At 50.8% G+C, this 23,525-nt stretch overlaps 3 protein-coding genes across 4 annotated transcripts in view; 1 reads left to right on the top strand and 2 right to left on the bottom strand.

Moving 5' to 3' along the window:
- Positions 1–4,640: 4,640 nt before the first annotated feature.
- On the top strand, positions 4,641–7,441 carry LOC122128356 (proline-rich protein 29-like). Its single transcript, XM_042702638.1, has 6 exons — positions 4,641–4,700; positions 4,847–4,925; positions 5,093–5,306; positions 6,292–6,504; positions 6,645–6,715; positions 7,302–7,441. Exons 1-6 carry the CDS (start codon positions 4,641–4,643, stop codon positions 7,439–7,441), a joined length of 777 nt encoding a protein of 258 aa, XP_042558572.1.
- A 291-nt stretch (positions 7,442–7,732) lies between these two features.
- LOC122128354 (intercellular adhesion molecule 2-like) lies at positions 7,733–9,725 on the bottom strand. Its single transcript, XM_042702637.1, has 3 exons — positions 9,703–9,725; positions 8,977–9,326; positions 7,733–8,311 (listed from the first exon to the last, which is right to left on the bottom strand). The coding sequence occupies exons 1-3, from the start codon at positions 9,723–9,725 to the stop codon at positions 8,133–8,135; spliced, it is 552 nt and encodes a 183-aa protein (XP_042558571.1). The 3' UTR covers positions 7,733–8,132.
- Positions 9,357–23,525, bottom strand: part of Ern1 (endoplasmic reticulum to nucleus signaling 1) — a 105,202-nt gene continuing 91,033 nt past the window's right edge. Inside the window, exons 22-23 of one of the 2 annotated variants that reach the window (XR_006151418.1) lie at positions 19,272–22,666; positions 9,357–9,368 (exon numbers count right to left, since the gene is read on the bottom strand). Coding sequence is in view for 1 of the 2 variants with exons in the window: in XM_042702665.1 (XP_042558599.1) it covers positions 22,454–22,666 (213 nt within the window). In the remaining variant the exon portion in view is untranslated. Of the gene's footprint in view, positions 9,369–18,345; positions 22,667–23,525 lie in introns of those variants that run through there. The other variant, XM_042702665.1, reaches the window with a different exon arrangement.

The following is a 23,525-nucleotide window of genomic DNA, read 5'->3' as shown; positions in this document are numbered from 1 at the left end:
CAGAGAGCTTTGACTTGTCCAGGAACTGAGCAGGACACCCGGGAGCTACTTCCATCCAGAGAAAGGCTGGAGGGGAAGACGGGGCAAGGGAAGAGGAGGAGCGGTTTCTTGCTCTCGGCCTCCTCCCTTGGACTCTGACTCCCAGGGAGACTCGGGACTGAAAAAGAGGCGGCCACCAGAGAGAAGGAGGAGGTGTTCAGGGCAGGGAAAGCCACCTGCATCCTGGCCGGGAAGGTCCGGCTGCAGGGTGCGCGGGCAGGGGGGACACTCAGGGAGGACTCTGGTGCTGTCCCCGTCCCGACGGTCTGGAGGGAGCATTCGCTCTTCATCCAGGGACCCGGGTGATCTGTTTTCTCTTAATAGGCCTTTAACTGACTCGTTGAGACCCACCCACATTACAGGTGGTAATCTTCTTTGTTCAAAGTCTACTGGAATGAACGTTAATCTCATCTAATCGTACTTACACTTGTGATCCCAGCCCGTCAGAGGCCGAGGCCGTGGGGGTTTTAGTTCTAGGCCAGTCCTTTCACACTGGGACCCTGTCTATAAATGAATGAATGAATAAATGAATGAAATGTCTTCTTTACCAAATACCAGGTGATGTGACCTATCCAAGTGACACTGGAGTTTGCAATCACAAGACCGAGCTCAGTGACTCATGCCTATAATCCCAGCTATGTGCGAAGCATAAGGCCTACCTTATGCTTCTGAAAAATAATAAAAGCCAAAGGCTGAGGGAGTGACAGAAGTAGTAGAACACCTGCCCCATTGTGTGTGGGGGGGGCGGGATTCAACAGGGGCTGGGCCTTGGCATCGCCTGCCTTGGTCTCTGGAAACCGTGGCCTCTTCCCGGGACGCTACCTGAGGAGTTAGCACAGAAGCTTCCATTCCTTCTGGAAGCACCAGTCCACGGCGACTGCGCGCCCCCTGGAGGGCCGGTCTCTCTACACAACATTAACCAAAGAATGACTAAGCAGCTACAGATTCGAAGACAACCACTCAGCTAGAAAATGAGGAAGACAGTAATTACCCAGACCCCGGGCTCCCCCTTGCTGGGTTCTTCCTGTTCTCTCTGAACTAAGCCTCTACCCCACAAGGCTTTCTCCCCCTGCCCACCCCTCCCCCACAGACCTCCTCACCCACCCTCAAGACCCACGCCTCGCTTCCTGCGGGTGCTGAGTTCCCACGTTAGCATCTTACCTCCAAAGAAAAAGAAAACCTCTGTACAACATCTTAATAAGAATAACGTTTAAAAACAAAAGCCAAAGCGTCTCACTTTGTAGTTCAGGCTGGCCTCAAACTCCAGATCCTCCTCTCTTAGCCTCCTCAGTGCTGGGATTACAGGCCTGTACCACCACACCCGGCAGATTCTTACTTGTAACGGTACATTGCAATTCCCTGCTGACGATGCCTTAAAGAGGAGGACCCTCTCCTCTCCCCCTCTCTCCCCCTCCTCTTCCCAGTACTGATTTTCCTAGTGCAGTATTTTTTTTGTTGGCAGACATGACATTCATATTCTCTTCTGTATTTCCCACGACGTTGTTTCTTTTTTTCTCTGTGTATAAATGGATTCGTGGCTCAGCACAGCTTCGCTCTCTCCATTGCTTCACAGGTGGCTTTGTTGGGGAAACAGTCACCATGTGGGGGTTCTTTACTTAAAGGGCTGGTGGGCGCCGTGTCTCCTGAGGCTGGTGCGCGGTCACTCCGGTAGGAGAGCCACAGGGCCGTTTGCCTTGTGTGCACAGCCTCCCTGTCTGCTGGGATGCATGCCACTGACCTGGGAAGCTGCCCATTCCTGTCACAGGCCCGATTTGAGCTTTTAGATTGGCAGCTTGGACCTTCTGTGACTTCAGAATATTCTAGATGTCCCCCCGCCTGGTGGGGAAGGAGGGACGGGTGGCTTTGCAGCTGCAGATTGATTGAAGCTTCCATTTATCTCCTGAGCTCTTCTCTGAGCTTTTTCATTCAAGCGCTCTACCATTGAGCCACAGCTCCACTTTCAGCTTTTTGGTGGTTAATTGGAGGTAAGATTCCATTGGACTTTCTTCCCTGGGCTGGCTTTGAACCATGGTCTTTGGATCTCAGCCTCCTGAGTAGTTAGGAGTAGAGGTACGCACACCAGTGCCCAGCCCTTGTTTGGATTTTTAAATGTTTTTTTTTGGGGGGACTGGGGAGGATGATGTTTGCTTTTATGACACATGCTCTTTATTTGTCAGTGATTTGCATTATTTCCCTCTCATTTTATTTATTCATTTTTGTCAGTTGTGGGGCTTGAACTCTGGGCCTGGGCGCTGTCCCTCAGCTCTTCAGCTCAAGGCTACGCTCTATCACTTGAGCCACAGCACCACTTCTGGTTTTCTGGTGGCTCATTGGAGATAGGAGTCTCACGGACTTTCCTGCCCAGGCTGGCTCTGAACCATGATCCTCAGATCTCAGCCTCCTGAGTAGCTAGGATTACAGGCGCCCAACTTTCCTCTCTTTTAATCTAATGAATATGCTAATGAGGTGGTAGGTCCCTTGGACTAGAGCTTGGCTTTCTATCAAAGATGGAAGAGGAGGTGGATGAGGAGGGGCTGTGATGGATCAGCCCACGGCAACTCCCTAGGTTTGTGACCTGGAAGCACTTCCACCCAAGGGCAGGGGCCATGTGGGTTGTCAGCTATGCAGAAGCTGTGTGTACAAACTTAGAACCATCTGTTTGGCAATCTAATGCTCCTTTCTCTCCTCTGCCTCCTTCATCTCCCACACCTACACCCGTCATTTCTACCTAGGTCACATGGGATCTACCTACATTAGCTGCTGATCAGCCGTGAAGATAAAACATTGGTAATACCAGCCGGGCCCAGTGGCTCATAGATGTAATCATAGATACTCACAAGGTTGACACTGAGAAGATGGTGGTTTGAGTCCAACCCAGGTTAAAAAAAAAAAAAAAGTTTAGGAGACCTCATCTCAATAAAAAAAGCTGTGTATGGTGGTGGCATTTGTCATTCCAGCTGTTTGGGAAAGCATAAATAGGAGAATCACGATCCAGGCCAGCCACATCATCAACAGAAGACTGTATTTTATTTATTTATGTACCAGTCCTGGGCCTTGAACTCTTGGCACTGGGCGCTGTCCCTGAGCTTCTTTGGCTCAAGGCCAGCACTCTACCTCTTGAGCCACAACGCCACTTTCAGGCTTTTCCTTTTTATGTGGCACTGGGGAATCGAACCCAGGGCAAGCGCTCTACCACCAAGCCACCTTCCCAGCTCTGAAGACTCCATTTTAGAAATAACAAAAGGAGAAGGATTGTGGGTATGGCCCAAGGGGTACGACGCCGGGCACTCTGCACTTCCAGCTCCAGCTGGTGGCGGGCAGGCAGGAGGGGCGGAGGAGGGGAGGTGGAGGAGAGGAGATACGCGAACCCCAAATGCCCCCTGCCCACAAAGACTAGAGGGATGCACGGACTCAGCCCCGCGTTGACTTGTGTTGTTCCCCCAAAGTGCCACCAGAGGGCAGCAGAGCCCGGGGAGCCACGTGGCGCTCGCTCTCACCTGTCTCCCACCGCCCTCCCCTCCCCTCTACAGGCCAGGTACCCTGGGGGTCTCAGGCGTTGGGTGGCCAATGAAGAGAACACAGCGCGGTGTTCAGGCAGGAAGAGAAGCTTACTACCCAGCATTGGCGCTGCGGTCCCGCCCGGGGGCGGGGAGAAGGTGCGGCCACAGCTCCCTCGGTCCCGGGGGAGGGCCAGGACGTGCCTGCAGGTGTGCCAGTTACCTAGGTGACAGGTCGGGGCGGAGACCGCCAGCAGGAGCGGAGGCCTGCGCCTGCGTGGCCCGGGGCAGCGCTCGCCGGGGAGATCCGGGGACACCAGTGCTCAGCGGCCGTGGTGGGAGTGGGGTCTCGCGGGCTCACCTTTGCCAGGAAGCAGGGAGTAAACAAACGGCCGCAGGGAGAGAGAGAGAGAGAGAGAGAGAGAGAGAGGTGTGGGGCCAACGTCCCCGCCTTGCTTGTGAATTTGGCGCGCTAGGCGGGGCCTAGTATGCTGGACGGGGCCTGGCGCAATGGGTGGAGCCCTGGCATGCTGGGCGGGGCCTGGCGCAATGGGTGGAGCCCGGGCATGCTGGGCGGGGCCTGGCACAATCGTGGAGCCCTGGCATGCTGGGCGGGGCCTGGCGCAATGGGTGGAGCCCGGGCATGCTGGGCGGGGCCCTCGCATGCTGGGCGGGGCCTGGCGCAATGAGTGGAGCCGTGGCATGCTGGGCGGGGCCTGGCGCAATGGGTGGAGCCTGGGCATGCTGGGCGGGGCCCTTGTGCAATGGGCGGGGCCTTCGCATGCTGGGCGGGGCCTGGCGCAATGAGTGGAGCCCTGGCATGCTGGGCGGGGCCTGGCACAATCGGTGGAGCCCTGGCATGCTGGGCGGGGCCTGGCGCAATGGGTGGAGCCCGGGCATGCTGGGCGGGGCCCTTGCGCAACGGGCGGGGCCTTCGCATGCTGGGCGGGGCCTGGCATGCTGGGCGGGGCCTGGCGCAATGAGTGGAGCCCTGGCATGCTGGGCGGGGCCTGGCACAATCGGTGGAGCCCTGGCATGCTGGGCGGGGCTCTGCCTCTTTGGCTCCTGTGTTGCCCGGGTAACCAGGACTCACAGGAGCAGAGCATGGCCTCTGGGGACCGCAGGAATTGGGGTAACACCCCGCCACAGAGTGCAGCCCCACCGGTGAGTGCACCGAGCCGGGAAGCAGAGGCTGCCTTTACTGGGGTACCTTGGAGCTGAAGGGCTGCATTCTGAACTGGGAAAGAGGAGGCCTTGGGGAAAGAGAGGCACTGGAAGGGCGTGTTGGGGTTTGCCCGATGTGCCCCCAGCCCTGGGTGACCGTCCTGCAGCTCCTCCCGTGGGTCCCCCCCAGGCCCCCACAGCCGGGCCCGTGTGAGGGAAGGGAAGGTTTGGGGGTCACCCTTTCCCTCTCTTACCCCTCCCCTCTGCTTGGGGGCCTGGGAGGTCTGCATGGGGATGCCGGGGTGCCGGGGTGGGGGCAGGCGGTTGAGGCTGGCTGGGGAGGCCCAGGTGGACTGCTGAACTGGGCATGCTCGCGGAACCCCGGGCTACAGACCTGCTGGAGCTGCTGCTGCTGCAGAACGTGCAGACGCACCAGCTGCTGCTGAGTCCCTGGCGGCGGAGGCGCGGAGCCCAGGGCCATTCTTGCCTGGCCCGCAGGTGCGCGGGGGTGCGGGCCCCGGCTGAGGATCCTACTGGGGTCCCCACTAGAGGGCAGCTTCTGGGCATGGAGAGCAGGAAGCCAGTGCATACCTCTCCGGCCGAATCTCTTTGACAAGACTGATGTGCCTTCAGGAAGGGGAGTTCCAGAAAGTTCCCTTCAAGATTCTGGACTTTGCTGGGCACCAGTGACTCACGCCTATAATCTTAGCTACTCAGGAGGCTGAGAGCTGAGGATCAAGGTTCAAAGCCAGCCTGGGCAGGAAAGTCTGTGAGACTCTTATCTCCAATAAACCACCAGAAAACCAGAAGTGGTGCTGTGGCTTAAGTGATAGAGCACTCGCCTTGAGCTGAGGAGCTGAGGGAATTTCTGGACTTCAGACCCCAAGAGAGCAGCTACCATTGTACCTTGGTATCTGACAGCAGGCACCAGGGGCTTCCATGATACTGCTGAGCAAGAGAATGAGTGAATGAATGAATGACTATGAATACAAGCCCACCTGGCACAGGGGAGGACCAGCATGCATGCCCACAGGTGGATGGGGAAGGGTCCTCGGAAGAGAGCCCCTGGTGGCCTTTGAACCAGCCCTTGAGCAGCGGGTGGAACTGTAACCCTGAGTTGAGGGTTTGAAGGGTGCTCTGACAGCGCTAACAGTCAGGAGTAAGAATGGAGGAAAGTACTAGAAGGGGGCCACAGTAGGGCCCAGCTGCTGTGGCTCCTCCTCCCAGGTCCCAGGAGACCCCGGGGTGAGGACCCCCTCACGGAAGGGCAGGGGCATCTCAGTGGATTCCCTACCCCAGCTCTGAGGTCACATCTGCTGTACCACTTACTTATTTATGGCAGGCCTGGAGGTGGAACTCAGGGCCTTGGCACTGGCTTGGCAGGTGCTCTGCTACTTACCAAAACCCCCAGCCTAGGCTCTGCTGCAAGCAAGTTCTTCAACCTCTTCCCACCTACAAAATAGGGAGGAAGAGTCTGCAAAGTGCCTTGCTTGTGTGCAGTGAATGCACACTTGCTGGGAGACGGAGGGGTGGGGCAGGGAGAGCCTGGGCCTGGCTCACCATCTTCCATCCACCCTTTGCGCATGCCCAGGTCTACAGGGGGGGGGGGGTGGGGGGGGGAACGTGAAGAATGGGAGGAAGGGCCTTTGGTGTTCCACCGCCACTACCTGCCCTGCCTCATGTCCTCCCTGAGCCCCCCATCACCCTGGCCAGCCCCTCCCCTGCCCCCTCCTCCAAGCCGTCCTCACAGGCTGGATGCACCGAGGATTCAGCACCTGCCTCCTACCTCTGGACAAAGAGGGGTGTAAGTAAGGCTGGAGGGGTCTGGGCACTGTCTGCTTCCTGCTCTGGGGCCAGGGCTGGGCTAAAAGAACCTGCAGGGGATTGTGGGTAAAACCCTCGAGGGTACCCCGGGGCCGCTAAAGGGGTTTTCTCCCATCTCAGGAGAGATGTGCCCCCACCTCCTCCTCCCAGTGCCACAGAGACTGTGGGTGCAGATGCACCCCCAGCTTCAGGTAGGAGGCCTGGTGGGCAGGCAGTGGGGTCAGAGCTGGGAGTGGAGCAGGAGGCAGGAGGGCGCTTTCCATCGCCACTGTGGCTGGATGGCGGGGAGGGGGGGGAAGGGAGGGTAGATGGGACGCTGTCTCCTTACACTACTGTGATGCCGAGAGCCTGCCATGAAATGGAGGCTGGCCAGAGCCTGTGGCTCACACCCATCATCCTAGCTACTCAGGAGGCTGAGATCTAAGGATCGCGATTCAAAGCCAGCCTGGACAGGAAAGTCCATGAGACTCTTATCTCCCAGGAACCACCAGAAAACCAGAAGTAGCGCTGTGGCTCAAATGGTAGAATGCTTGCCTAGAGCTGAAGAAGTCAGGGAGAGTGTCCAGGCCCAGAGTTCAAGCCCCACAGCTGACCGAGAGAGAGAGGGAGAGAGAGAGAGAGAGGGAGAGAGAGGGAGGATGCTCACCGGGTCCTCACCAGCTTCAACAGCCCTGGAGTCCTCCACATCTGTCTTCTGTCTGCTAATGCTGCACGCACATGCACATCAGCCCTCCTCCCCAGACGAGCCCTCCCCCTCAGACGAGCCCTCCCCCCCAGAGGAGCCCTCCTCCCCAGACGAGCCCTCCCCCCCAGACGAGCCCTCCCCCCCAGACGAGCCCTCCTCCCCAGACGAGCCCTCCTCCCCAGACGAGCCTCTCCCAGTGGATCAGGCCCGCTCCTCCCCACCGCCATCTTGACCCTGTCCCTGCTCCTGCAAGCCCAGTCCCGGGCCCAGAAGCTGTGTGAGGCCGATGTGGTCCCACTGTTGTCTGTCTGGGCCAGAGCCCAGCCTACCTCTGCCTCTACTCCTCTCTCGGGGATGATAAAGGCTGTAGTGTCACTTTTGGCTTAATAATGGAGTGGGAAAGGAAGGGACCACTCCTTTCTCCCAGGAGGTTAAAGCCTCCTTAATGGCTGGCTAGACAGAGTCCTTCTGGACCCCTGAGCTGGGCCCAGCGTGAAACCTTCACCCCAGGTTGCCAGCTGCTAGCAGAAAGAGAGTCAGGGCTGTGTACTGCTCCTAGGAACGGGCTGAGCGCCCTCTGGCCCAAAGCGCACTGGGGACGCACCCCCCCTCCCCACAGTAGGAATCGGTCACTGGTAGTGAGGGTGGTCCTCCGAGGCCTGGACTGGTCCGTGAGGGGCTGCTCAGGGCAGACTTGGGCTCTGGAAACCTTTGTGAAGGAGAGGACAGGGAGACACTGAGGGAGAGAAGGCCACATCTGCTGCCAGCTGTTGGCGGTGATCCCAGGGACGGATATGGAGAACACAGGGTTACGTCGAAGGGTCTGTGTTGAGGCTCGAAAAGAACATCTCCAGAGGGGACTGCAGTCCCAGTCCTTCAACCAGGGCTGAGTGCCAGCATCGCCATGCCAGTGGGCAGGCGGGTCATACAGGGTGTGACCGGAAGGGCCCGGGCGGCTGCCTCCAGGCAGCTAGCACCCCATACGGGCCTCTCCGCCTCTGATGCAAACGCTGGCCCCAGACAAAGCAGAGCAGGACAGATGTCACCAACAGCAGCACCGACACGATGGGGATGATAAAGACCATGCCGTCCTGCTCAGGCTCTGGGGAAGAACACAAGCCGTCAGGTGCCAGGATCCTGGGTGTCCACCTGTCACCCCCTGGCCCGCCTGGCTGAGGAGAGGCCTGGCCAGGCTGTCTGCCTCTCTAGGAGAAAAGTGGCCCCCACCAACCAGGGCAGATGTCCCTCCGCCAGCATCCCCGGGGACCAGCGTGTGGTGGCTTGCCACCATGGAATGGACTCAGCACCATCCCGACGAAGCCCCTCCTCAGGCACATCCGAGTGAGCTGCAGGGAAACTCTCCCTGGTGACAAAGAACATTTTGGTCCACGGTCAAAAACAGGAGGCAGCCTTGATCAAGGTCATGTGGCTCAAGCATGTCAAGAACTAGTGGAGAAGCCGGGCGCTGGTGGCTCACGCCTGTAATCCTAGCTACTCAGGAGGCTGAGATCTGAGGATCGCGGTTCAAAGCCAGCCTGGGCAGGAATGTCTGTGAGACTCCTATCTCCAATAAACCACCAGAAAACCAGAAATGGCACTGTGGCTTAAGTGGAGTGCTCGCCTTGAGCTGAAGAGCTCAGGGATAGCACCCAGGCCCACAGTTCAAGCCCCACAACCAACCAACCAACCAACAAAGATCAAGTGTATACCCCATCCATCTGAGAATAAGGATCTGGATTTGTCTGCCCCCAAGATGGTGGCCCTTACCATAGACCTCAAGGGTCTGGAGCTCTGAGATGCTGTGGAAGAGGCTCCCACCAAGAGACCGCAGGTCCAGCTCAGCCCGGCAGGAGAAGTTCAGGAGGCCATCTTCTCTCTGAGCCATGTGGTTGAAGGTGGTGGTGGCCTCATGGGAAGCAGACACAGCATCCGTGAAGGTCTGGTTCTGAAGGATCTCTGTACCATGCAACAGGGTGAGGGCGAGGCTCTGAAGAGGCTTCACAGCTGGCACCCCACACTCGATGGTGGAGGGCTTGCCCACCACCACCCTCGAGGGCTTCAGCTTCAGCGTGACCTGCGTGGGACGCTCTACAAGAGACAACGGAGGGAGGTGTGGCCTGGCCAGGGCCAGCTCTTACTATTTCAGGTCCCTACATAGACTTGGGGGAGAGGAAGCGGGCTGGGGCCTAGTCTGCCGTAGTGTAGCGAGAAGGAAGGAGTTCAGTGTGAAGTACTACACGGTGGACTGTGTAGTGTTTTAGGGATGAGATTTGGAGATTAGACAAGAAGGAGGTAATTGAGTTGACAAAGCGGAAGTTCAGAAATTGTATAGCCAGTTGGAAAGATAGATAAGTTTGAATCTGTCTCCTTCCTCTCTAGATATCCAATACAGATGTCAAACAGTAAAGCTGATATTATGTTGAGAGAGACTTGGAAAGGAAATGGGGTCCTTAAGGAATTGACTGGGGAATTTCTCACTTAGAAGAGTCAGACCTGTCTTGCTTCTCCAGGGTCATGTTTCCTTACCTACCAGACAGGGCCTGTGCGGGTACTCTAGATTTTCCCTTTCCCACACCTCCTCCATATAATAATATGTTGGATTCAGTACATCTTTCTAGACATTTGATCCCTTGATGTTAATGATGGGGAGGGCTTCAGCTTTGGAGCCAAAGTGTTGAGAGAATTGTGTCATAGGTGTGTGTGTCTGTGTCTGTGTGTGTGTCTGTGTCTGTGCATGCATGCACATGCGTGTGTGTATTATTTGCCATGTATCCTCAGGGGAAGATGATATCATGTGATGCCTGAGGCCCTGGGTTCGATTCCTCAGCACCAAATAAGAAAATGAAAAAAGCCGGAAGTGGCACTATGGCTCAAGTGGTAGAGCTCTAGCCTTGAGCTGAAGAGCTGAGGGACAGTGCCCAGGCCCAGAGTTCAGGGCCCACAACCGTACCCCAAAAAAATAAAAATAAATAAAATCTTCCCACAAAGAATATGCGAGATTTAGGTAATTGTACAAAAGTTCCAGTAGCAATTAATCTAATTTTAATAAAACTCTCAGAATGGAAAAAAAACCCACCAGGAAAGGTGTCTCCTAATAAGATAAGTACAGGATAAATAAGGACACTAAAGCCAATTTCATGAAGTGCAAAAATTATAAAGAAAATACTAGCAAATCAAATCTGTTAGTATATAAAAAATATGAAACATAAATAATCTGGAGATGGCCAGGTGCTGGTGGCTCATGCCTGAAATCCTAGCTACTCAGGAGGCAGAGATCTGAGGATTGTGGTTTGAAGCCAGGCTAGGCAAGGAAGGTCCATGAGACTTTTATCTCCACTTAAACACCCAAAACAGCCAGAAATGGAGCTGTGGTTCAAGTGGTAGAGAGCTGGCTTTGAGCATAAAAGCTCACAGGCCCTAAGTATGAGCCTAGGAACAGCACCAAAAAACAAAAACAAAGCAAAACAAAACCATAATCAACCAAACAACAACAACAAACCAAATTGGACATGGTTGGAAATACCTAGCAACCTGTCACCCCAGTATTCAGGAGGACTGCAAATTTGAAGTCAGACTGGGTTATATATTGAGATCTTGCCTCCACAAACAAATGATACATATATAACACATCATATCTAAGTTTTGATCTTAACAGTGGAAGCAACGTCTATGAATGTTATTCATGTCTGGAAATACAGACACGGGACTCTCAATCACAGTGCTCCGCTCTCATACCAGCTGCACAGACAGGGGATGGCTTTGCTGTGTAACAAGCTTAGATTCTGATCCCAGAATTCTCTGAACTCTTGACTCAGGGTCATCTGTGATGCTTGAGGAGCTAATTATCGGCCTGTGTCTCCCAGATGTGTGGGAGAAGTAAGATGCAAAGAGAAGACCGGCTCTAGTAGAGCTGCTCCGGCCTCCTCTGCCCGGGGCGCAGCTTTAGGCGGCATCCTACAGGCCTGCCAGAGACCCCAGCAGAACTGACGCCCTTTGCCGATAGTGGCAATGCGGTCTCACTCCTTGCACCATCTGCTTCCCACAAGCATCTGTCTATTAACCTGCCTGAACCCAAGTCTTATTCCAGATTCTGCTTTTTGAAGAAGTCCTGACTTCTGAGTTAAGAAGAAAAAAATACACTCATCTTAACAAATCAGGACACACATGTGCAAACATTGACATTCAACATCCTTGCATGATATAAAGCTCAGCAAGTGAGAGGAAAAATTCCTGAACTTAAGAAAGGAAACTTAGATACAACTTATATATTACTTTTAATGAGTAAATCTTAGCATTTCCTTCAAATTTATGATCTCTAGCTCTATTGAACAGTGCACCAAAGGTCCTAAACAATGCGGTAAGACAAAAATCAATCAGTTCATCCATCAACCAGTCATTTAGTTAGTTGAAAACCTACGGATTAAGCCTGGTGCTAGTAGGTTACACTTATAATTTTAGCTAATCGGGAAGCTGAAAGCTGATGATTGAGGTTCAAGGCCAGCCCAGGCAGACAAATCTGTGAGACTTTTAACTCCAGTTAATCTGCAAAAAGCCAGAACTAGAAGCAAGGAGAGTATTTTTTGTTTGTTTTTGTTTTTAGTCTGAGACTGGAACTCAAACTTGGTACCTGATGCTTTTTGCTCACTGACTAGCACTCTACCAACTGAGCCATGCCTTCAGCCCCCAGGAAGTGTATTTTTATGTCACTGGGATACGACTTTACAAGACCTCAAAACTGCCAGTCATAAAATAACAAAGAATTGATCATTTGAATTATATTGAAGACACAGGAAAAATTCAAGGAAAAGAAAATTAAAAGATGCCTTAACTCAATAATTATAAGGCAAATTAAAATTGAAGTTACAGTGGGGCAGCCTGTAATCCTAGCTACAAATGGGGCTGAGATCTGAGGATCGCAATTCAGTCAGCTGGAGCAGGAAAGTCCGTGAGACTCTTATCTCCAGTGAACCACCAGGAAACTGGAAGTGGCGCTGTGACTCAAGTAGCAGAGCGCTAGCCTTGAGCTGAAGATCCCAGGGACAGCATCCAGGCCCACAGTTCAAGGTCCACAACCGACCAAAAAAAAAAAAAAAAGATTGAAATTGCAATGAGATACCATACTGGATTGACACGTTTGGAGAGGTTGCAGGTCAATAGTAGCTCTAACAATGGCTGATGAGAGTTTGTATTGGTCCTCTAGAAATAATAAGGTATTTTCTTTAAAAACTACAGAGTCTCCTGTCCTACATCCCACAATTCCTCCCTTAGACAAACTTTTGCATTAAGATGGAGTAGATATGTCTCATGTTAACTTTTTATTGCTTTTATGACCTTGGGCAAGTTACTTATTCTCTTTATGCTTCAGCTTTCTTATCTGTAAAGTGAGATTAGTAATGATATCATAGGCTGGGGAAATGGCTCAAGTGGTAGAGTGCCTGCTTAGCAAGCATTTAAACTCAGGGCCTTGATTTCAAATCGCATTATCACCAAATAAAGGAAAAAGAAAAGAAATCGCCATTACAGTTGTGTTGTGTATTAAACTAATTAAATGAGTTAATATTTTAAAGCATTTAGATCAGTGTCTAGCACGTAATAAATACTAGGCATTGTATAACTTCCAGAAAATAAAGATAAATAGGCATGCATTTATGATAAAAAAGAAAATAATAAACACAAGGTTACAGAAGGTAGAAAGCAAGAAGCACAAAAATAGCTTAGCAATATTCCATCTGTGTTCATTGTATTACTGTACAGTATGATAACAGGGTTTTTTTATGTGTCACCTATGAAATTTTACCAAAAAGTGGAAAGAGAGAAGGGAAATTCCTTTATGTCAAGAAAGAAGAAGAGTTGGGCACTAGTGGCTTTTTCCGAGCTACTCAGGAGGCTGAGATCTTAGAATCTTAGTTTGAAGCCAAGGCAGGAAAGTTCATGAAATTCTTATTTCCAATTAAACACCAAAAAGCTCCTAGTAGAGCTGTGGCTCAAGTAGTAGAGCACTAGCCTTGAGAAAAACAAATAAAGAACAGAGTCCAGGTCCTCAGCTTAAGCCCAAGTATCAGCACCAAAACAAGAGAAATGAAGGAAGGAAGGAAGGAAAGAAGAAAAGAAGGAAGGAAGGATGAAAGAAAGAAAGGAAGGACGGAAGGAAGAAAGGAAAGATGGAAGGAAGAGGAGGAGGAGGAAAAAAAGGAAGGAAGGGAGGAAGGAAGAAAAAAGATGATCTCTTTGAGTGTGAGCACAGTTTAGGACAGCCTCTTCCCAGCTGAGAAGGGTTCCCTTTCCCAGGGTAAATTCCTCATGAACTCACCATACTTGCTTGGAAAGAAGGGGCTGTCCTTTATGCTGCATATCGCCTCCCATGGCTGGGCTCATACCCCACGTGGAACTGGGAGTAAAGAAAGCAGCTTATCCAGTGACAGGGCAGAAGAGGAAGGAGAGGAGGAAAGCAAACAGGAAACCAGCAAGGTGGGTGGGCTTGAGCCCAAGTAGAACAAGAGCTTTAAGGGCAGACAACAAATCCATAAAACTAGGGATTCCCAATTCCTGTCCGTGCTTACTGGAGGAAAAGTGAGGCCCAGAGAAAGGAGAGATCCAGAACACAGGTCTTGACACCAAGGCTCTGAGGTTTTCTGGCTGCCAAGCTTTGTCAGAGGTAAGCAAGGAGCTCTAACTTACCCTGTGGCTCAGATGAGGGGAGCTGCGGGTTCAGGAACACCGAGGCTGAGGTAGCATGGCTGGCGCAGCAAAGCCACTGATCAGATCGTCTCCACACGTGTCACCATCCTGCCACCAACTCACATTTCACTCAGATGTTTTCTTCTCTGCTCTTTGTGGGTCACGTGCTTCCTATGTGGGTTCAGCCTCCACCCTCCCCAACCCGCCCCAAACACCCACAAAACAACCAACCAACCAATCTGACTTGAGCTCCACTGTCTTTTTTTGGTTGGTCGTAGGGCTTGAACTCTGGGCCTGGGCGCTGGCCCTCAGCTCAAGGCTAGTGCCCTACCACTGGACCCACGGCACCACTTCTGGTTTTCTGGTGGTTCATTGGAGATAAGAGTCTCATGGACTTTCCTGCCCAGGCTGGCTTTGAACCACGATCCTCAGATCTCAGCCTCCTGAGTAGCTAGGATGACAGGTGTGAGACACCAGTGCCAGCTTTTTTTTTTTAATTGTAGTAAAACACACATGACAAAATTTAACCTATACAGTTGTGAAAATTAAATATGTTCACATTGTTCTGTAACCAGCATCACAACTATCTCCAGAATTTTTTCATCTTCCCAAATGGAAACTCCAAATCTATGAAACAATAACTACCTATTCCTCCCCCTGGCCCCTCACCCCGCATTTCTACTTTCTGCCTCTGACTTTGGCTATGGTGGAAACGCTACAGAAGTGAAACCGTGTTGTGACTAGTTTATTCCCCTTAGCAGAGAATTCTCGTTCAGCCACATGGTAGGCAGCACATGCTAGAATTTTCTTCCTTTTTAAAGCTGAAGACTTAGTTCCCCCATCGTCTATAGGGACCATATTTTGGCAATTGGTTCATCTGTCTGTGGGTACCTGGATTGCTTCCGCATTTTAGCTGCCGTAAAGAATGCTGCTCTGGACATTATTTATGGTGTACAAATATCTACTGGGGACCTGGTTTTCAACTCTTTTCGGTTTCTACCCCCAAAAAGGGGTTGTTGTGTCATATGGAAATTCTAATCTTTTTGAGGAACCACCACTTGTGTGTATGTGTGCGTGCGTGTGCGCATGCGTGCGTGCGTGCGCGCTACTCCTAGGAAGTGGGCTTAAGTCACAGGATTAGTGGCTTTCATTGAGAAATCACCTGTCCCTGTCCCTGGGTCACGAGCATTCTTTAGGGCTCTCTTAAAATCCAGCTAAAGATCCTTTTTTTGGTCAGTTGTGGGACTTGAACTTGGGGTCTGGGCACTGTCCCTGAGCTCTTTTTGCTCAAAACTAGCAGTCTACCACTTTCAGCCACAGTGCCACTTCTGGTTTTCTGATGGTTACTTGCAGATAACAGTCTCACAAACTTTCTTCCGGGGCTGGCTTTGAACCATGATCCTCAGATCTCAGCCTCCTGGGTAGCTAGGCTTATAGGCGGGAGACACCAGCCCCTGGCAGATCAGATATTTTTAGTTTGTCTCAAAGATTGCATATTTTAATAGCTGTATACTATTTGTAGAGGTGCATATACAGAAGCTCTCCAAGTAATTCCAACATGTATGATGTTGACCACCTTGTGGGAAATCAGAAAGCCCCAAAGGTATGGCCTGGTTTAGTGAATTTGGGGTCAGAAATGGTCTGCTGTAGGCAAAGAACAGGGGTCTGTCATGAAGAGACTCAAAATCACAACCACCCAAAATGAGAATGAAGGAGGAAAAGGTTGGGAGGGGCGCTCCTCTTTGGAAATAGTCCTCCTTTTGGACTGTAGGTAGAATTACACTCTACAAGGATGCTGAAGCTGTGCACAGCTCCGGTATTGTATGTGCAGCTTAGAATACCACACTGCTCCCTCACTTCCTGGGGCATCATTTGGGACAACCCTCCTCTAGAAATCACCTCCTCAACTCTGTGGGCGGATCACAGCCCTGTGTCTGTTTTTCCTTTCTTTGTCTGCTAGGTGCCTGGCAGATTTCTTTAAACTGTCAACAACATGCTAAGCAAACCGTTATCAAACTGAGGTGAGCACCTTAGTTTTATGACAGATGTGTTTTCCAGCAAGAAGTCTCAGACTTGAACATATATATGAGCATGGATGGTTGGAAGTCTTGCTAGAACAGAATTTCAGGCTGGGCACAGTGGTTCACACCTGTAATCCTAGCTATGTGGAAAGCTAAACACTCAAGAACAAAGTTGGGAGGTTGCTGCAGTGGTTGCCTACACACGCACGTGTGTTTTGTGTTGTGCCCAAGGACACACAAGTAAATATACTGACTACTTCATGGCTCCAAGATCATTCCCACTGTTATGTGTTAATCCTCAAATGAGAAAAGTTTGTGAATATTACATAAGACTATGAGTTAATGAAGGAATTAATTGGATAAAACCTGTCCCTTTGGTCTTCTGTAGTCCAGATCCTAGTTTTTATCTCTGAAGTCCCAGATGGGAGAAGAATCAGCATCCAGGCTGATCTAGAGCCCAGAACAGGGACCAGATGTGGGCGCCCTCTGGTGTTAGAAGTGAACAAGTATCCTGTCACAGTAGAATAAAAGGCAATGTGGCCAACATTCCTTTATGACCATAGGTAACTTTGGAAAGGGTTGCGATGCTGACACTGTTTTTAAGGGGGCTGCTCTATGTGAATTTATCCATAAACATGTCAGGTGAAAGCTGAGAGGAGAGCCTAGGAGGTCTTTGCCAAGGGTGATGCCTCTTTTGAAGGCAGTGGGTATTAACCACTAGCTGCCCCCCTTGTGGCATGGGAGAAAATAAAATCCAGATGTTTAACTAGGCATTCAGATTGTGAAATGAGCTATCTCTTTAGGAAGATACCAACAATAGCGCCACAGAGAGCAAACGCAGACATCTATGCAAGTTAAAAATTAATATGACCAGGGGAGCGCTAAATTATACTTTGCACGCACAGCAATTGGGTATATTTAGAACATCCTGAGAAAGCGCATTAGGAAACCATAAACCAAGTTGAGTGTCCCTTAAGATGACAGATGTTCTCTGTTCTTATATTTTCTATTTCTTTACTGGACTCTTCTGCTTTCAGATCATTAATATTTGCATTGGACATCCTTTTGGGGCTTTTATTGTCTGTTCTTAAGTTTGCCTTAAGAGATTTCATTAGCTATTCCTTGCTTGTATTCTCTGTGCTCTTCCCAAACTACTGTCTTCTCCTGAGCCAGACCTCAGTCTGTTATTCCAGTAGCATCAGGCTCTGGTGTAGGCTTATGGCTGAACTTCTGGTCACTTATGTACTCCTCAGATATCCATCCAGTCTTCCATTGAACATAACACTGGTCTTTCTTTTTTGGGGGGGAGGGGAAGGGGAGTGGTAGTAGGTCATAGGGCTTGAACTCTGGGCCTGGGCGCTGTCCCTCAGCTCTTCAGCTCAAGGATGGCGCTCTACCACTTGAGCCACAGTGCCACTTCTGGTTTTCTAGTGGTTTATTGGAGATGAGTCTCACCAACTTTCCTGCCTGGGCTGGCTTTGAACCACGATCCTCAGATTTCAGCCTCCTAAATGGCTAAGATTACAGGCATGAGCCACTGTCGCCCAGGTTTCTAATTTGATTTCGAGAGTGTGGCTTTAACAATATTGTAATGGTTTCCTCTAGAATCCTAGTGTAGGTCCCTTGTGATGTCCATATCCCAGTGTTGCCTTTTCTCAAGGGCATGGAGACTGGCTGCACCAGTGCTACAGATGGGATCCTCAGAAAGGGGGATTCTGGCTGCTGCCTCTGCCTATGTGGATTTAGGGCTGGAGCTGCTTGGCCAGAACCCTGCGTTATGCTTAGTGAGCATGGGTGAGCACGGGCATGCTCCTGGGTGGAAACTTCACTGGCTTCCACTCCTGCTGTGGGGAGGGAGGGAAGGCCTCAGGGTCTTTCTATACTCCAAGGCATCAGCTAGCAGGTGTTCTGAGGTTGGTGGGTTTTCGGGTCCTCTTTGTGAGAAGCCCTGTCCTGTTGCAGGAATTCAGAGACTGGCCCGACTCCTGCAGTCAGGCTGCAGCAGCTTGGAGCAGGGGAGGAAGCATGTTGGCAGTCTGCTCCCTCCTCAGCATGTGACTCCTGGCTGTCTCGCAGGCTTTCCCACTTCCTGGCACTTTTTTGGCCTGCTACCTCACTGGTTCTTTACCTCTCGCAACATCTTGAACTCTGCTTCGGAGTCTCGTTCTCAGCAAGGTGGCGGGTGAGTCCCGACTGGTCACGTCTGGGAACTCAGCTCCCCCATAATACTTCTGGGAACTTCCTGCAATATTCCAAGGAAAGGTTTTTCCTACAAATAGTGCTGAGCGAGGAAGCTCCAGCCCCTCGATCCTGCCATGAACACCAGGACCTTCTTCTCTGAGCAGCTCAGGCTGCATGAACCCTGTGTGCCCAGGACACAATGGGACCAGACTTTTGCCTGTGAGTGACACTTGAGTCTTTAAGAAGACAAACTGACTCCAAATCTAAAACTACTTTTATTTGTACTTGGCTCAACAATAAGTCGCCATCATTGATCAGCAGAATTATAAAACTGTACAGGAGGTACAAAAATAGGCTGTTTAGCTTCGATAATGACCTCTTATCAAGCATTAAAAATACACATAAAAAGTTGTACAATCTGGCAGTTTACAAAATAGAAAGCTAAAAAGGACTTTAGGTTCCATAAAGAGGATTATATCTCATGATCAACATTTACCAATTAACTGTTCATACAGAAGACAATGGCACAGGATTTCAAAATGAAAAAAAAAAAATCACCCAAAAAAGAACATTTTACCCCGACCAAATTATTCACCCTTTAAGGATAAGACTACTTACTGCAAAGCAGAAGGATACAGTATAACTTTTCTTTTTCCAGTTTTAAAATGGTCAGGGATGTTGTCCAAAATAGATCTGATATGCTTTTAGCAAGTGCAATTGTAACTGGTTATACTTCAGAGTAAAAATTAAATAAATATAAATAGGTTCAATAAATAGATCATTGCAAAAGAACACTACACAAGGCATACAGGTGAACGGTGCGTGCAGGCTGTGATGCGGAGGTGAGTGGGGAGTCCCCCTCCCTGTCACAGCTTCAGGGACACAAGGAAGGAAGGAACACTGTACCCACCAAGCCCACAGCGCACAGGACAGTGAGCCCACAGCGCACAGGACAGTGAGCCCACGCGGACATGGGCTGGCAGCATGGTTAAGGCTGCTCCAGGGAGACCCATAGCAGATGTGCCCTTTGTGGCTTTCCAATGAATATACGAAAGACTTAAAAGTGCCTAACAAACCAGACTTATTCATGAGAAATCATTATTTCACAAAGAAGAAAAGAGTGGACACCTTGCACTAGAGGTTAATTGGCTCACCCAACCCTGAAATGTGGGATCCCTACACAGAATGAGGACTTCTTTCCGCGCAAGGCCAGATGCAGGCCAGCGGTGAACACCACTGCTCCTCGATGTGGAAGGGTAGGAAAGAAGGGCTGGGAAACAAAGAAGTGCAATTTCAAGGAATGCCAAGAGCAGAGAGCAGGGCTAATGGGGAAACGTCAAGTGGCTCTCTCCAGGGCTGCTGGCTCCTCCAATGCAGAACAAAGACAATGAATGGGAAGCAGACAAATGAAGATCCGGAGACTAGGTGGGGCGGAGCCATCAGGAAAACACATGTGGCCAAAGTCCTATCCCTGAAAAGAGAGTGACCATCTCTAAAGCAGGCGAAGAAAGAACTGCCAATGATCACTCGCAAAGCTTCTTCACAAGTCAGGTCAACTCTGATGAGGAACTAACTTATCTTCAAAGCTGGTAAAAGGAAAGCAGCAGCTGGACCCACTAGCTCTGGGACCTCCAACATGATACTGGGCTGTGAGTGACCAGTGGTCTCAGGGGAAGGAGCCTAGGACAACCGCTTCACTGACTTTTTAGGGTTGCCTCTGCAGCGTGGGCTCACGTTCAGCCAAGGGATGGTCTAGTGACATACCAGGTGACACCAGTGTTCCCAAAAGTGCAAATGCTTTGGTGCCAATGACATGTGGAATTTTTAAATATAAATGGAAGATTTAAAAAGCAACAATAAAAAAGGTTCATGCCGGAGAAAGGTTCAACACAAGACTTAAGCAAGTTACAGTGTCCTTTGATTCTTGAAGGAGGTCATTCAGTTCTGTCTTTGAGATGAAGATGGTGTACTTCTAAAAGGTAAACAGCCTGCCAAGAATAATAAGAGCCCTGTAACTTGAGCTAATGACACCCAATGCTGAAGAGCTGTTCAGGCTTGAAGAAAGTCCCCTCCTCCTTAGGAGCCAAACACAAGGGGCAACCAAGCTTTCAGAGACTGGAATACACCAGATGACGCCCAAGATGTTTTCATCAAAAGTGCCCCGAGACCTCTTTAGATGACCTGGGTCCCTCAGAGTAAAGGAGAGGACAGACACAAGGTGGCCTGAATGGAGCCAATGGGGTCTCAGACACGGGCAGTACTAGGGCAGAAAAGGGGCAAGCCCCACACTACACCTTTCCCCAGCTATTTGGGTTTTCTTTAGGGCCCTGCCGGCTCTCTCATGAGAAGCTTTATGACAGCAGAAGTTTCTTTTGTCTCGTTCACCCATTTCCCTAGCCTCCACAGCCTGCCCAGCTCGACAGAGTAAATGCTCAAACAAAACACAATGAATAAAAGACTTTACAAAATTGAAGTCCTTAGAAATTAACTGGTAAGTGGAAAAGGCATGTGAGAAAAAGCTGTCTCCTAGCAACTTGGGTTCAAACAGCGAGGACCTCTAGAAACCAACTGAGCCTTCCTCAAGAGGAAAAACAGCCACAAGAACAGGGGAGCGGCAGTCCCGTGGCGGTCCTGTTAGGTCCAGCCTGGCACCCGCCCTATCTCCTCACACTTTCTCTTGTACTGTCACTTCTTGAGTCCACTGGCAAAGTGCGAAGGTAGGAGATGCCCAGGGAGCCAATGATGGGGCCAAGGTTCCACAGATGCGGTCACTGCTGAGTTTCAAAGACATAGGGTCCTGTTAAGAAGAAAGGCCACTCTGGCCACTGTGGCCATTTTGAAAGCATAAAGAATTGAATTCTAGAGGCAGAATAGGCTTTGGATAAGTGGCCCTGATGCACACATATCCAGAAGACCTCTCACAGGAAGAGGCAGCGAGGACTTCCGTCCCTGTGAAAGCTGACAATGCTGCTTTCTCCAGGAAACTAGTAGAATCTCAGCTCACCAGCAGTGCCCCTGCGCTGGCTGCAGAAATTCACAGGGTGATTCCTCCCAAAGACTTCACACTTCACTGTGCTCTACCCTCTAACCCCTCACGAAGGAGACACAGGAAAAGTTCTCACTGAAAATAAAGTTAAAAATGGTATTAATTTTAGAGAAAACAGGAAGTGATCATGTAAGGAGCATCACTTTGATATGAATACGTTTACACGGTGTTGCTAGAATGCTTTAGTTTCAGCATTAGAGAGAGTTCTCCATGGAACACTCTTAAGGGGATGGCAGTTTTTGGTACCATACAGAATAGAAGGTAATAGAGCTTGCATTTCTTCTTCACAAGTAAGCATCAAGTTTAGCTCACTTAGGCTAATGGAGCTTTCTATGGTAAGATTAAAATACAGTCATTAAAACTTGCCAGGAGAACCATCAAATCTGGCTCAGCAAGCTGGGGGTGACCCTGGCCTTGGATCTCTGTGCCGGGTTCTGACTCACTGTGTGTCCTCATCTGTTGGCCTCTGGGACAGAGGGACCTTACAAGTCACTCTCTGGCTCAGAGCTTTCTCTGCGTGGCTGGAAGGCTCCCTTTGGGCTGCTCCCATTTGGTCTTGAGGCCTGTCCCTGTCTGTGAACTCTTCACCTCTGGCCCAAACGGCCAAGGACACAATCTACCACAGGTCACGGCTGTGCTGGGCCAGCACCGCCTCCAGAACAGAGTGTTCTCTTTGTCTTCCAGAGAGCTACAGATGCACTTCAGGGGTCTGAGTGCATTGCTGACCAGTCCCTAACTTCACACCCGATGGTCACGGCTTTGCTGCCTGAAGCAACACTGGCTACCATTAATCTGGAGTCTAAGGGCCTCTTTACGATCAATGAGGCGCCTCCTGTGCCCAGGGCAATACTTGTGAATGACCTCTTCCATGCCCCATACCTCTCAAGCCCATTTCCAGCAGAAGCGCTTACTGCATCCCAACACACAGGCAAGCCTTAGGGTTCCCTTACCCCCTTCCAGAAAGGCCTCCACACTGCTGTCAGACAGAAATTTTAAAAAGAAATGTCGGTTGACACGAGTTCATCCAGCAGAAGGTCAATGGTGCTCCTCTTGCAGCCTCTGGGATGGACCCTCCCTTTGCAGACATCCTGCCTAGAAAGCTTTCAGGGCCAGCCTCTTCCCAGCTCCCTATAGAGGAGGGGCCACCTCTTCCACTTCCTGAGGTCAGCATTAGCCTCCGCTGGCTGCACAGTGGCAGCTCAAGGCACTTGGTTTGGGAAGCCTGGTCTCCCTGCTAAGCCTGGAGGTGCAGAGGTCTGGACTGCAGAGACCAGGCCCAGAGTCTCAGCTGCGGCCATCAGATGGAGGGGCCGTCTCCTCAAAGGGTGTCTGTAGTCACTGGGGGCTGGGGCTCCGGGGGCTCGTGGAAGTAGTAGGGCTGGAAGAGTCTCTCGTGGCTGCACAGCTCCATGGCCTGGTAGGTATGTGAGAGGAGGTGGGGGAAGCGTGATGTGAAGTAGCGAACAAATTCTTCGGGGAGGGAGCCCAGAGTCTCCCGCACCTCCACAGGGAGTTCCCGGTAGTGGTGCTTCTGCAAATGGGCAGACACACAGAGGATTAGCAGCTGGAAGGCACAATATAGCTGAAAAGAGGTTTAGGCACCTAGCCATCCATCCATCCATCCATTCATCTATCTATCCATCCATCCATCCATCCATCCATCCATCCATCCATCCATCCATCCATCCATTCCATCCATTCCATCCATTCCATCCATTCCGATCATCCTGCCTGCTTCCCCTCTTCAGGAAGAGGCTCAAAGCAAGCAGGGCCAGCCTGGAAGAACTGAAGATTCACTACTAGAGTATCCGTCTGACAGGGGTGCACAGGCCTCCTGTGACGGTCAGGAATAAACTCATGTGGAACTATCTGTCCAAGTGGGCTTGGAGGCCACTTTGGTGTCGCCCTGTTTGAAGGCCGCTTAGTGACAGGATGACAATCAAGATCCCTTATTCATGGGCTGGGAAGGTGGCTCAGTGGTAGAGCGCTTGCCTTGCATGCCTGAGGCCCTGGGTTCGATTCCTCAGCACCACATAAGCAAAAATTTAAAAAAAAGCCGGAAGTGGCGCTGTGGCTCAAGTGGTAGAGTGCTAGCCTTGAGCTGAAGAGCTGAGGGACAGCGCCCATGCCCAGAGTTCAGGCCCCATGACCGGACCCAAAAAAAAAAAAAGATCCCTTATTCAATAACCTTCCTACCTGGCCCAGGGAGGAAGGGGCCTAGAGGTTCCTGTTAGACTGTGTTTATACAGAGTTGTATAAACTTTTAAAAGTTAGCACAGGGGCTGGGAAGTGGCTCAGTGGTAGAGTGCTTGCCTTGCATGCATGAGGCTCTGGGTTCGATTCCTCAGCACCACATAAGCAAAAAGAAAAAAGCTGGAAGTGGCGCTGTG

The sequence above is a fragment of the Dipodomys spectabilis genome, unplaced genomic scaffold (assembly GCF_019054845.1).
Source record: "Dipodomys spectabilis isolate Male_0828 unplaced genomic scaffold, ASM1905484v1 ptg000329l, whole genome shotgun sequence".
Lineage (NCBI taxonomy): Eukaryota > Metazoa > Chordata > Mammalia > Rodentia > Heteromyidae > Dipodomys > Dipodomys spectabilis.
The sequence above is the reverse complement of the archived record's forward strand: the minus strand, read 5'-3'. Positions and strand labels throughout refer to the sequence as shown.

Coding starts and splice junctions, on each gene's coding strand:
- LOC122128356 (XM_042702638.1), top strand. CDS start 4,641: ATGGCCTCTGGGGACCGCAGGAATTGGGGTAACACCCCGCCACAGAGT. Junction 4,701..4,846: donor CACAGAGTGCAGCCCCACCG/GTGAGTGCACCG, acceptor ATGTGCCCCCAG/CCCTGGGTGACCGTCCTGCA. Junction 6,716..7,301: donor AGATGCACCCCCAGCTTCAG/GTAGGAGGCCTG, acceptor CCTCCCCCCCAG/AGGAGCCCTCCTCCCCAGAC.
- LOC122128354 (XM_042702637.1), bottom strand. CDS start 9,725: ATGACCCTGGAGAAGCAAGACAG. Junction 9,327..9,702: donor ACCCTGGAGAAGCAAGACAG/GTCTGACTCTTC, acceptor GGCCCTGGCCAG/GCCACACCTCCCTCCGTTGT. Junction 8,312..8,976: donor CCAGACCCTTGAGGTCTATG/GTAAGGGCCACC, acceptor GTTCTTCCCCAG/AGCCTGAGCAGGACGGCATG.